Source organism: Malaclemys terrapin, chromosome 2, assembly GCF_027887155.1.
Source record: "Malaclemys terrapin pileata isolate rMalTer1 chromosome 2, rMalTer1.hap1, whole genome shotgun sequence".
NCBI lineage: Eukaryota > Metazoa > Chordata > Testudines > Emydidae > Malaclemys > Malaclemys terrapin.
Genome location: NC_071506.1, coordinates 132,692,642 through 132,706,221, shown reverse-complemented (window position 1 = coordinate 132,706,221; position 13,580 = coordinate 132,692,642). Strand labels below are relative to the sequence as shown.

At 59.7% G+C, this 13,580-nt stretch overlaps 1 protein-coding gene across 4 annotated transcripts in view; it reads right to left on the bottom strand.

Moving 5' to 3' along the window:
* SORBS3 (sorbin and SH3 domain containing 3) overlaps positions 1-13,580 on the bottom strand; it is a 42,621-nt gene that overhangs the window by 15,022 nt on the left and 14,019 nt on the right. For all 4 annotated transcript variants that reach the window (XM_054017333.1, XM_054017332.1, XM_054017334.1 and 1 more), the window contains exons 2-12: positions 8,733-8,852; positions 7,251-7,637; positions 6,264-6,381; positions 5,154-5,398; positions 4,660-4,723; positions 4,215-4,250; positions 3,702-3,777; positions 2,122-2,218; positions 1,448-1,519; positions 868-927; positions 185-271 (exon numbers count right to left, since the gene is read on the bottom strand). In XM_054017333.1, coding sequence (XP_053873308.1) covers positions 185-271; positions 868-927; positions 1,448-1,519; positions 2,122-2,218; positions 3,702-3,777; positions 4,215-4,250; positions 4,660-4,723; positions 5,154-5,398; positions 6,264-6,381; positions 7,251-7,637; positions 8,733-8,777 — 1,287 coding nt within the window. In that variant the 5' untranslated portion in view covers positions 8,778-8,852. The remainder of the gene's footprint in view (positions 1-184; positions 272-867; positions 928-1,447; positions 1,520-2,121; positions 2,219-3,701; positions 3,778-4,214; positions 4,251-4,659; positions 4,724-5,153; positions 5,399-6,263; positions 6,382-7,250; positions 7,638-8,732; positions 8,853-13,580) is intronic.

Below are 13,580 nucleotides of genomic sequence, written 5' to 3'. Positions count from 1 at the left end.
TGCTCTGCAGTGATGAGCGCAGGCCCCAGGAGGCGCTGGCAAGGCCTGCGGAGTGGAAGAGAGAAGAGGATGTGGAAGGGAAAGGGCACCAGCTGAGCCAGTTGGTCAGCGGGAGCTGGAAGCAATAAGCAGCGATAGCTATGCGGAAAGGATTGCCCCCGGGCAGTGGAGGCAGGGGGGGTACCTTGCAGGGGTGCCGATGTGTCTCCAGGGCTTTCATGTCCTTGTCCAACTCCTCGCTAAGCTGCTGCAGCTCTCTCTCCAGTAACACCTGGTTGGGGGGAAGACGGACACAGCGTGCGTCAGGGCCCAGCCAGCACCCTGCCTGGTCGCACTCTCGGAGGGGGTGAGGCCGGGCCGATGCCAGGGTGTGACCCTGCCCGGTGGTGCCGGAGGGGTGGTGGTGGGGGATGCACATTGACGTGATACCCCAGTGCCAGGACTCCGCAAAGGTGCATCGGTACCACGCTGGCATGGTGTGGTGTTGCCACGGCGACGGTGCGTGGCGGTGCCACGGGGTGAGGATGCCACGGTGCTGTGGCCACATGGTGTGGCTGTTGCCTTGTCAGCACTATAGCCTTTGCTGACCAATTTAAACCTCTGCCTGACCTCCCATGCCGTGAAAGGCAGGGGGGCGGGGGAACAAAGCACCATGGAAGCCAGTGAACACAGCTGCAGAGCAGCTGAGCGGGGTGGGCGGGGAGTGCATATTGCGGGGGAGGAGCCATAGCCCAGCCACGACCCCCTCCCCCCTCTCAGGCATTTAGCACACGCTCACTGGGCGGCATCCCAGGGCGCAGGGCAGCCCCGGCTTTGCTAGCACGTGCCTGGCACATGCCCTGGCTGGCCCAGCTGCACGGCACTTACCTCGATCGGCTGGGACTGCGGGGGAGGCTCTGCAGGAAACGGAGCCAGGGGCTTCTTAGGCTGCAAAAGTCAACAGGGTGGGGGGAGTGGGCAGCAGTCAGCAAAGCACCAGCTCTAGCAGGGACTGTGAGAAGGTGGATCCGCTCCAGCCAGGGAGCGCGGCAGGATCATCCCCCCACCCCCCAGTGGTGCTCCTGCCACTCCCGCTGACTGTTCTCCGGCCACCGTGCTCCCTCCAGGAGGATCTCAGGGTTCCTGCATTGCAAGGCGGGTGGTGAGCCCGCCCTGGGCGTGGGGCAGGGATCCAGCAGCCCGTCTCTAGGCGGGGCTGGTGTGGGGGCCAGTGCACACTGAGCGAGGCCAGCGGGGTGTCACAGGTGGGGCTGGACTCAGGTCCCAGGGCTCATGGGGCCGCAGGGAAAGTCCCTTGCGGAGGGAAGACACTGATGGGACATGGCAGGAAAGGGGGAGCAAAAGGACATGGGGGGAGCTGAGATAGCGGCAGGCAGCCCTCTTGATCCCACTGCCCCCATAGCAGCTTGGGGGCGGGGGAGGGGGAAGAGCACCAGGAGGCTCTTACCAGGCTTCCCGTCTCCAGCTCCTTCAGAAATTGGTACCAGCTGTCAGCACGTCCCGCCTGGGGCTCTGCAGCCTGCAGTTGGGACAGACAGAGAGAGCCACCCTAGCACATTCCTATGTCAGGCCCCGGCCAGCACTCCTGGAGCTGCTGCCTGGGAATCTCGCCCTGCACAGCAGCCACACACGTACATGTCATGCCGGGCCACGCTGTCACCCCCCCACCCCACCCCCAATGTAGCCTCAGGCCCCGCTTCCCAGCCCTCCCACCCAGCGCCACGGAGCACAAGCCAGTGATCAGGCGGGAATGGCACACAGGAAGGCAAACAGCAGGCTGCAGCTCTCATGTGCAGCTCTGGGGCCGACCCCTGGAGCAGCGCCGGCACAAGGGGCTGACCCAGGATGGATCCCAAGAGTTCGACAAGATCAGTGCAGGCTTTCTCCAGCCGGGAGACGCCAGCGCAGCTAGACGGAGCGCAGCCTGGGCTCTGCTTCCCCGCTCGGGCTGTCCCGCATTAGTGCAGACCCCCTAGAAAATGCCCCCATCCCAAGAACTAGCCAGTATAACGGAGCTAAGCTGTGTGGAGACACGTCTGTGCCAAAGGAAATGCCAAGAGCTCCCCACCCCTACCCCCAGAGCAGGCCCGGGGTGGTGCCCAGGCGGGGAAGGCTCCCTACTGGATTGGGATGGTCAAGGACGGACGATTTCCCGGGTTCATAGTCGAAAATGCTCCTGGGCTCCATCGCGGCATCGGCGGCGGCCTCCTGGCCCCTCCTGCGGGGGAAGGGAGTGGGGTGACAGCAGCTCTGCCCTTCTGCCTAGCTCCCGAGGGCATCCCAACGTGCTTGCAAAGGGCACTGCTGTTCCCTTCAACAGGGCTGCACGGCGCTCCCTGCCTCCCGATCATGGGCGACACGGAGGGGCAGATGCCTCCCACCGCTCCCTGCAGCACAGGGGCTGTGCTGGAGCACTGTGATCAGCAAGGGGGAGAGCGCCCCCTACTGAGCCACCCACCCCTATAACACAGCACCCCTAGGGCCATGCTGGGGCATTGGAATCAGCACTGACTCAGAGGAGGGAGTGCCACCCACCCGGCCGCCGGCAGCCCAGGTTCCAGGTGCCCTTACCCCTGGCCTCAGGGCTGGGAGCTATAAGAGGCACTTGAGTGGCTGTTAAGACACCAAGATTTTTCCTTTAACAGCCATCCCATCATTGCAGACCCTTGTGAAGCAGAGGGGCTTTGTCCAGTGGCGGCTAAGCTGGGTGTAATCATGTGACGGGGAGAGAAGCATGCTGGGGATCCCACCACCTCGCAGGATTCACCAGTGCCCCCGCAATTTGTCCTTATCTACTAGGGGCTGCTCAATCCCTGCAGGGGACAAAGTCGGACATGAGAGGGTCCCAGAGAGGCAGCCAGTCACACCAAACCCAAGCATCACAATTTAAACCTTAGACACAAAGGGTTTCCCATTTACAGAATGACCTTCTTTGGCTGTGGCTTAACAGTGAATGGAAACCTGCTGCCTGGCTCTCACAACCCTGCGCCGTGCCAGCAGGGTCCCAGACAGACTGGGGGGAAAAGCTCCAACAAACTTCATTTTGCAAGCTGGTGGAGGGTTTGTATGGAAGAGGAGCAGCCCCTCCCTGGCCTTTGCAGCAGGGACATACCTGCTGGGATAGTGCAATAGGACAACACTCATCTGGGCACAAAGAACAGGAAAAGCCTGTGTAGATGAGGTGGCATTTCTTTCCACACAGTGCTGTTATCCTGTGGAACTCGCTGCTGCAGGATGTTGCTGCTGAGGCCAGTGGTTTGAAATTTGAATTCATCGCTTTATTCAAAGAGACTCTGCACCTCCACCCCTAGCCAGCATCAGATTAGAAAGGCCCTCAGTCCTCATCCTTCAGGGTACAAGCTGATCAAGACCTGGGGCCAGGAAGGCATGTCCTCACAAGAGATGATAATGCACACTGGGGTGGCACAGGAAGGGTTTTGTATGCACCAGAGGCAGGATAACTGGCTAGATCAGCCACTGCTCTGTTCCAGCACAGCACCAGGTCAGATTGCAGAACCGCCTGGCCAGTTATTTGAGCTGACATGTCAGGAAGTGCCACAGTGGACAGATGAGTCGTTGATCTATTCCAGGGCAGAGATGGAAGCCTAGAGGCCTGTCTCTTCCCCTCCCCATCTCCGGCTTGCCCCACAGGAGAGGCGTGCATGTCCCATCCCCCCAAGCACTCCCACTTCTATACTCACCAGTCCAGGCCATTCTGCAGGTAAGAGGAGCCACTTGGCGTGAGGCCCTTTCGTGCAAGCGCCAGAGGGCGTGGTTCTGGGGGAGACAAACAGGTCAGTGCCAGTGCAGAAAGGGGTGCAGCGCAGACTCCTGGAGGGACAGGCAAGGGATTGTGTGTTCCCGCAGGGCACCACCCAGGAGCCCAACACCCTCCACCCCGCTTGCTCTCTGTGCACAGGGGGCTGCAGAGCCCGGTGAGGGCCTTCCCGGGGGGTTTCCCCTGTGAACACCCCAAGCCTTGCTCCCTATGAACACGGAGGCAGGGACTGGTGAGGGGAGCTGTGGTCCCTATGGACACCCCAAGTCCAGTTCCCTATGAACAGGGGGCAGGAAGCTGTGATCCCTAGGAAAGTCCCAATCCCTGCTCTCTATGAACAGTGGTTGCAGAGAGGGGACCCCCAGGCCCTGCTCTCAGTCCCGATGTTAAAGGACTTGATACTTCCCGTCCCCAGCAAGCAGGATGTGATGCTTACCCGTGCAGTGGTGGAAATCCCAGTCCAGCTGCGGTTCTGGAAGAGGAGGGAGATTGGTGTGAGCAGATTCCGAGACAGGGCAAAGTCTGGTGTGGCACATGCTAGGGGTGCAGAAATCAGCTCCCCAGCTTGGGTCCTTCTCTCCCCTGTCTGCCGGGAAGCAGGCTCCCTCACCCAACCCAACAAGCAGGGCAAGGGGGGAGGCCCTTGGGAATTCTGGGAGCAGCCGGGATGTGGCCAGGAACAGGCACAGGGGAGTGGGGCGGTGGGGATAAGGATAAAGAGAGACACATGTGGCAGGGGAGCTGGCAGAATGACAGACTTGTTACATGCCACAGGACTGGGGGAGGGAAGAGGAGGGCACGAGAGGTGCGTGGCTGCTGCAGGAAGGCCCCTGCACCTAGCATGTGGCTCTACGGGGAGCCGAGAGAGGAGGTGACCTTACCTGGGAGCTTGCGGTGGATCTGCTGGAACATGCTCCGGTACCAGTCCCGGGGCCTGTCCACACTCTGCCGTGGGAAGCAAACACACAAGGCATCAGGAGCAGCAGCCCTGCAGCAAGGAGACTAGGGGGGAGCAGAAAGCTACAGTGGGGTCGATATGCCATGGCTGGGGGGGCAGGGCAACTGGCCCTAGCCAGGTGTCAAATGATGGCCAGGACATTGCATTTAACTCGTATGCAAAAGACGCCACCTCCTGCTGCACAGCGCCCCCTAACACTGCACTGGGACACTGAGGTCAGTACTGGCTGCAAGGGGAGAGTGCCTCCTCCTGAGCCCCCTACCCTTCAGCACCGCGCCCCTTTGCACCGCACTAGGGCACTGGGATCAGAACCGACTGTGAGAGGCCAGCACCTCCTACACGCTTCCCCTCCCTGCAGGCCAGCCCAGCAGTGGGGTTTCTATAGGCCCGTTAAACCCACTCCCGCCCTGGACTCACGGATCGCGATGCGATCGGCATCCCCGTCTCATCCACCGGGCCAATCCCGTCGTACTTCACCCATCGCTTGTCCTTCCTCTTGCTATCCTTGGTCCAGGTGGCAGACCAGGGGGCTGCGCGAGGCACAGGCGGCGGGCCGTTCTCCAGGGGGCTCATTGCCGACTCAGCTGGGAGGGGAACAGGCACTGCCTGGGAACTCAGCGGCTTCGTTTCTTTGGCAGGCCAGGTCTGGTACCAGTCGCTCACTGCAGGCAAGGCGGGGAGAGACAGAGAGAGAGAGATGGGGTTCAGGGCATGGGCAGTCCAAAACTTATGCTATATGCCAGAGGGCCTGGGCGGTGAGCACAATGGCAGCCCCATTGATAATAGGGCCCTGGACAGACACAGGGGCTGACAGACAGACTGCCACACCAAGTGTCCAGGTGTAGGGCCAGGAGTCCAGGGACCCCAGAACAGCCACGTTATTTTTAATGGGAGGCCCCAGCTCCCCACTCAGTGTCTCTTCCCCACCACTCTTTAAATACAGCGCTGGGAAAGGTGGATCCGAGTCCCTGCCCTGTGAGCTCTGGGGGCACCCCACACCGTGAGCACCAACCTCCCGCAAGCAGGGCTGTGGTGGCAATGGGCTGCTCCAGGTGGGGACGTGCCCGGATCCTCTGACTGCCCGGTACTATCCAACCCAAGAAGGGAGCACATCCGTTCTGGCACTAAGGGGCCACACCTCTCTCCCTGCCCCCTGCCAGAGGTGCCTCTCCAGGCTGGCTGAGCTCGGTGACTCCCCCAGGCTGCCCCCGGCTTCGTTAGTCAGAGCTGATCTGGGAGAGAAGCTGGGCCGAAACCTGGCACAGGGAGTGGCCTGGATTTGAGCTTCTTCTGTTTCTCAGCCCCTGAGAATTCTCTGTCCTCCTGGGGACCTCCAGCTTGCAGGTCGACAGCCACTGCTAGGGGGATGCACTGAGACAGCTGCACCTTGAGATCTGGGCATCCAGTCACGTGGCCCATGGTCCCCAGAAACAGGGCTGGCTGGAAAGGGCTTTTGAGCCAGAAGGGGCTCTCCCGGGTCTCTGTCTGAACCCGGCACTGTGCGGCACCGTCCCTGTCTGGAGTTACCTGAGCTCCTGGGGGCTGCTCTCCTAGGCTCGGCGGTGCCATTGCACGCTGTGCGGGGAGACGTGTCATGGAACTCAAAGTTCAGGGTATTGGAGCCGCAGTTACGGATCACGGGCACCTATGGGGGAGGGAAACAACATGGTTCTGCTGTGCAGGGTGCAGACATTGGGCACCAAGGAGTCAGGATGCAGGGGAGTCAGAGGCCATGGCACAGAGGGCACTGGGAAGTGTGGGTTACAGCAGGCATGGGGGAGTTGAGGGGCAGAGGAGTCACAGCACACTGGGTGCCAGGGAGCCGGTGCTGGGGTGATTAGAGGGCTGCAGGTGCCAGAGAAGTTGAGGCCTCAGTTTCCCCTCTCTGATTTTAGAACTAGCAGCACACAACAACAGGTGGGGAAGGAGTCTGGACTTGGAGTGGGGGCTGAACGTATTTCTTGCCTGCCCCTCCCATAGACACGGGCCCCAACACTACACAGCAAAGAGACTCCCCGTAGAGCTTTCCACCCCCACGTCACCGGTTCAACTCCGGCCTAGGCTGGCCGGCACCAAAACCCATCACTGTCCGACGACCGCTCAGCGGCCCCAGGGGGAGGCCGGTTGGGTGAGTCTCAGCCCAGGGGGCAAAGCATCTACAACACAAAGGCCACCGTCCCCATCGGCACCAGTCACCCCCTTTGTGGGCAGCCCCCAGGGAAGGGCCAAGGGCTGAACGGGCCTGAGGGACTGCTGGCTGGGGTGAGACACGCGGGTGGGGCAATGTGTGGGGGAAGCCTCATGCTGCCTGGGCTGTCCCTGCAAGGTCAGTCCTGCCCATCTGGCCCCAACCACTGTCTTTGGGCCAGAGACCCTGCAGGGACAGCAGGGCTGCTAGCTTAGGCGGCTCTGACTCCAGCACTGCTCTCCCCATGCTGTGTAAGCAGCGCCCCCAGCTCCAGGGCAGGCATGCCATCACTCCAGACAGGGCAGGGCAGGGCAGGCTCCACTAACCCTGGGTCCTCTGTGTCGCAGCGGGACCCACGGGGACGGCTGAGGGGATGTGGCTGTGGGGGCTGCCGGGCTCCTGGCAGCAGGAAGGAATTCCCTCTTCTGGAGGTGGGATGGGACAAAGTCTTTCAAGCTGAGGCCCTGGGGCCCCTCAGGGTTCAGACAGCCCCCTGCCATGGCACGGGGGGGTGGAGAGGAGAGACGGTGAGGAAAGCAGCTGCTGCCCCCTGCTCCTGCTGGATGTGCACCGTCTCTCTCCTGGAGGTGGGGATTCCCAGCTGCCCTGAATGTCCCATGCAGGGGAGTGGGAAGAGAGAAGTTGCCGAGGAACCCTTTCTGTGTAGCAGGCTCCGGTCCCCAGCCATGCAGCAGAGGCTCCAGGGGTCGCACCTGTGGGAGAGGCAGGAATGAGATCACTGTTGATGAGAGTAGGGGGCTGACAGAGCCAGGTGCTGGGCACGTTTCTGCCACCATGCGCCAACACCCAGCCAGTGCCCCTCAGTCCTGTTCCGGGCCTGGGTCTCCCGCCCAGCTCTGTCGGTCCTGTCCTGCAGTGCCCCACCCCCGTTCAAGCTCTGGACCCCCTCCTGGCTCCCGTGGGTCCCTCAATCCCAACCCTGAGCCCCTCCTGCTATTCCAGCTTGGAGCTCCCAGCACCAAACAGCTCTGCTGTTGCCTCTCAGGCCTGCCCTACAGTCCCCTCCCTCCATTTCCTGAGCCGGGGACCACACCTTTGCAGTGTTTGTTGTGTGTGGAACTAAGATGTGACTCCCCTGAGCCATCCCTGCCAGGACCCTGCGCTGGGAAGGGACCGGGGCCCAACGCTCTGATTCCAGAGCAGCAGGGCCAGCTCCAGGCACCAGCCCAGCAAGCAGGTGCTTGGGGCGGCACGTCGGGCTCTTTGGCAGCAAGTTTCTCAGTCCCTCTCGGAGGGAAGGACCTGCCGCCGAATTGCCGCCGAAGAAGAAAGCGGCGCAGTGGAGCTGCTGCCGATCACAGCTTTTTTTTTTTTTCGCCGCATGGGGCGGCAAAAACCCTGGAGCTGACCCTGCTGAGCAGATGTTCCCTTGCCACCTTGCTTTGCAACCGTCATCGCCCCAATCCAACTGCCCGCCCGCGAGCAGCCCCAGGCCATCAGCACTGAGCACATGGAGACAGGAGCAGCTGGCAGGTGAGAGACATCAAGCGGGTGCGGTGTCGCTGGAGCACGCGGGCGCACAGTCACAAGGGGAGTCAGTGGCAGAGCCGGGAATAGAACCCAGGAGTCCTGGCTCCCAGGCCAAGATCTATTAGGGCCTACGTTGTCCCAGCAAAGGACTGTTGCCAGCAGATGGCTCTAGCTACCCTGGCTCTAGTACAACCGTGTCCCATGCTCCCAGGGGAGGCTGTTCCACTGCTCGGGCCGCTTGGGAGCATTTCCTGTTATTCGCACATAGACACCGCAATGGTAAAAACAACACGAGTTCAGTGGAATCAACGCCTTACGCTCCGGGGCTGCAGTGTCCCAGATCCGGCTGCCTGGAACGCCATGGCTGTCTCATGCCTCTCAGCTGCCTGGAATCACGGGGCGGGAGGGTGGAGCATGGAGGTCAGCACAGCAGGGCTCTGCAAAACAGAGGGAAAGAAATGTGACCGCGGCCCTGAGCCTGAGCCAGGATGGAGGGCAGCACAGAAGCTGATTTCGCTGGTTGGGAAATTGGGCTCCAGTTTGCCCGTCCCTGTTCATTCTGCTCCCATCCAGAGGCTGGATTCACTGCCTGGCAGCCTCATGCCTCTACCAGAGCTGCCTGGCACTCAGGCTGGTGAGGGCACCTACGGCACCAAGCCAATAGCCAGCCAGGGCTTTGGGGCAGCAACGTTGTGCTCCAAGGGCAAGACGAGACCCAGTGAAGCAGCATTAGAGTCCTGCATGCAGAGGCAAACTGGGGCTCTCAGGGTGGGAGAATCCAACAGAGCTGGGGGGCAATTTGAGATGGCTTCTGTTTCCTTCCTTCCCAGCTACGGGACGCAGCAGGGGAGAGCCTCTGAGTCCCAGCTCCAGAGAGATCCTGGCCACAGCTGGGTGCCAACCCGTCAGAACTGCACACTGCACTCTTGGGAAACAAAGCCCCATCCTTCCGCCCTCCCCCCGTGACTGGTGGGTGTCCACCGTGAGGTCAGCGCCGGCCCCCTTTCTTTGCCAGAGCAAAAGTTGTGTCTGGCCTTTCCCTGCTGCTATGACAATACCACGGCCTTGTATTCAGCCCTGAACAACAAGCTACAGTCTGAGCTACTGCCAGGCTCCATCGTCATGGGAGTGGCAGAGCTGTCTGGGGGCAGTGCTGGGTTAACAGAAGGGAGGTGGCAGTGTCTGGGGCCAGGGCTCACAGGGAACGATCCAGCCCCGGTCTATCCATGGTGGGCGGGAGGCGGGGCTGAGATGGGAATAGGAGAGCCCCGATCTCCAGGCCAAGTTCGATGGAGTGGGAAGCGCAGACCTATAGCCTAACCCCTCTTGCTCAGGAAGAAGCCTTCCACCACAGCCAGAAGGGCCATGGACTTGCGGAAAAGGGGACGAGGAGAAGCTGGGGTAACTGTTGGGGTTACTAGGCCTGCCTGAGTCAGAGTTCTTCCATGTTTAACTCTGATCGACCTTAACAGCCAAGGACAGGTATTGGAATGTGTAAATAGCTAGTTAGCAATTACGACCTTGCTCATTTCAGGTACCAAACGATAATGATGAGGTTTGCATGTTTCTAGCTGAGGAAGGGGTAATAAACTAAGGGTAAACAGGACCAAATAACTGTTTAGAGAGAAGTTACTAACAAACTAGATTTATAGCCCTAGAATGATTTAGTTGCTTAAATGTATAAACATGCCTTTGGTAGAGAGGGGAGGGGGAGTAGGGGGGGTGGTAGAGAGGGGGGGCTTAGTTGTAAAGTGTATAAAGAAGAGAGAAACTGTTTTTGCTGGTGTGCTCGATTTGAGACTTGCCTGTCTCCTTGCACCACTTTGAGATCTCAAATAAATTTTGATTGTTTCTCCACCCCGGTATGTTTATTGGCGTGAAGCACTCCGGGCACCGAACCTCACTGTTGCTATCCTCGGGCCCCTGTGCCGGCAACATGCCCACACACACACCTGGTGCTGTTCCCAGCATCCATGCCCATTCTGCACAGGAGCAGAAATCCACTTCAGACGCTTCTCCTCCCTGGCCCCCCCGCGGCTGCACAGTCCCGACAAGGGGGCGCCTTAACCAACTCTTTCCGGGAAGCCAGCATGCTTCCCTCAGCCCTGTTCTGCCTGCACAGTCATCGGCACAGCAAGCATAGGTGCAGGCTAGAACACCAGATGCAACAACGTGATGTTATTTATATAGCAGCCACAGGGTGCCCGGACTTTTACAGACAGAGCCTTGCCCTGAAAACCTTGCAATCTAAGGGGGAAATACACTGTTTCCCAGGCTTTTCCAGCCAACAGAAACACAGCCGCTCACATGGGACTCCAGCTCAGCCCATGTGCGGGCTACAACTCATTAACCCTGTAGTTGCTGGATTAAAATAACTGCACAAAGAGACTGACAGAAGGAGCCAGGTCAAAGTGAGGATATTGAGACTGGACGAGGAGCCTGGGAGCCAATGGGAATGGGGAACATCGGTGGGGGGGTGAGTGAAGGCTGGTGGAGGGTGGGGGGAAGAGATGAAGAGCCAGGAGGAGGCAACTGGGATTGGCTGGGCAAGTGGCTTCAAGGAGCCAAGGGGTGGAAGGGTAAATTGGGCAGGGCTGCGCCAGGAGACTGGGACTGGAATGAGAAGCTTGAGTAGTGGAGACTTGGACTGGCTAGGTGAACAGAATTGGACGAGGAGTCAGGGGTGCAGAAGAGACAGGACTGGTTGGAGGGGAATGGGCCCACTGCAACGCACTCCCCTCCAGGGCCTGGAATGGAATCCAAGAGTCCTGGTCCATCTGGAGGATGACAACCTACTACTGCTATCAGTCACTCTGTTAGCTCAAGCAGCAGACATCTGTGTGGTGGATCTAAAGGTTCCCTACTGTCTTTGATGACATGATCACATACTATTGTGTGTGAGTACGTGTACATAACTCTACATAAAAGAGAAAAAACAAAACCCATTAGTAACTGACGGAAACAGACACCAAAACATTGTAGTATTTGTGGTTGCATCTGTTTGTTACTGTTTAGTAAAGCCCTCTACACAAACACACACTCACCCTGTCTCTTTTATCTCCCTCGCCCACACTGGCAGCTCTCTGGCAGCACGCAGGGAGATGCAGCTGCCAGTTCCCACCCCGCGGTTTTACCCTGCATCCTTGAGCCCAGATGTCTCTGGCACTGTGGCTGTTAACTCAGCAGGGGGTGAGCGAGAGGGGGAGAAAATGGAGAGGGAAGAAACCAGCCTGAGGAAAAGCGACTCTGGCCAGATCTGCCCCCATCTTCCAGCCACCAAGAAACCCAGCTGGGATTCCCCTGCGGGCAGTACCGTCTCAGCAAAAAGCTTTCTCCCCAGACACGGTCCTTAATGCAGACCAGTCTCTCTCTCTCTGTTCCCAGCCAGCTTGCTGCTGCCGTCTTGCAGCCTTGCTCAGAGGCCAGGAAGGGGGACCCCAGGTGGGTACCCAGGTGCCAATGCCCAGGGCAGAGTGGAGGGGCAGGACCACCAGGAGGATCCGTTATTCCCCACCGGCATCTGAGATTGCCACCAACTCATCCGTGCCTGGGGCTGCAGCTCTAGCTAAGGCGGGGGAGGAAGGGGTGTCTGCTTGCCTTGTACAGGGCCAAGTCTCCCCCACTGCTGGGATGAGGGGCGGGTACGGAGCTGGAGTCTCCAGTGCATGGAAACCACATTCACTAGGGCATGCGCTCACTGTTCCCGGACCAGTTTGGGCAGGAGCCCTGGCAACAAGATCTGAGCAGTGCCTTTCCCATGAGTCCCCCTCTGACCTCCCTGCTCCCCTTCCTGGGAGGGGACACCCCTTCCTTGAACCTCAGCACCCCCATCCCGCCAGCTGGGCACCCCCTGATTCCAGGGATAGTCCCTCAGGCTGGATAAACTCGCTGCACTGGTTTAGCTCTGGCAGGAGAATGGAGTGGGGGAGGGGGAAACGTTTGGTGTGCAAATATTTCCAGAGCCAAGTGCCGTCCCAGTGCAAACAGTGCAGAGACAGGCGGGGGGGGGTGGGGGGGGGGGAGGAGGGCTGGAACAGCGTGTTGGAGCAGGAGAACAATCTGGAGGGGAAGGACAACCCCCCAGCTCTGGGGATGAGTCACTGCTATAAAGCAGAGCCAGGCCTGGCACTGCACCAAGGGCAGGGGAGCAGGAAACGGGGAGTGTGTCCCAGTGTCTCTCACGCTGCTCCGTTCTTCCCAGGCAGAACACAGGTCCCTTAACCAGCCCCTCAACCTGCTCAACATACAGCAGAACCAGGACTCCTGGGTTCGATTTCCAGCTCTGGGAGGAGGAGTGGGGTCCAGCGAGTTAGAGGAAGGGGCTAGGAGCCAGAACTCCTGGGTTCTTTTTCCTGCTGTGCCACTGACCTACTGAGTGACCCTGGTCCAGTCATGTTCCCTCTCTGTTCTTCAGTTTCCCCATCTGTGAAATGGGGACAGTATTTATTTCCCCAGGGCACAAGGGGGTTGTGAGAGGTAATGAGTTAATGCCTGTGAAGCACTCGAACATGCCGGTGCTGTGTCGCTGCCATACACACCCCAGACTGCCCCTTGCACTGGAGCAAGGCCTTTGTCTTGATCCAAGAACTACTTACCCAGACACCTGAGCCATCACCCTCCTCCCCTACAGTGCACCTCACATTGCTCCCCATCCCCCCACCTCCAACCCCACTGCACCCCTTCCTATAACCACCCAACACTGCTCCCCATCCCCCCACCTCCAACCCCACTGCACCCCTTCCTATAACCACCCAACACTGCACCCCATCCCCCACCTCCAACCCCACTGCACCCCTTCCTATAACCACCCAACACTGCACCCCATCCCCCACCTCCAACCCCACTGCACCCCTTCCTATAACCACCCAACACTGCACCCCATCCCCCACCTCCAACCCCACTGCACCCCTTCCTATAACTATCCCACACTGCTCCCCATCCCCCCACCTCCAATCCCATTGTACCCCTTCCTATAACTATCCCACACTGCTCTCCTTTCCCCACCATTGAGGGGGCAGCGATGAACCCTTTGCAGTTCACCTTTGAGGAGGAATGGGCTGGAACGCCACCGGCAGAAAGGGCCCATCTCTGTGCTTTCACCCAGGGGCAGCTAGCCACTCACTCTTCAACTCTCACTGCTCCCACGCCCAGCCAGTGCCCACACC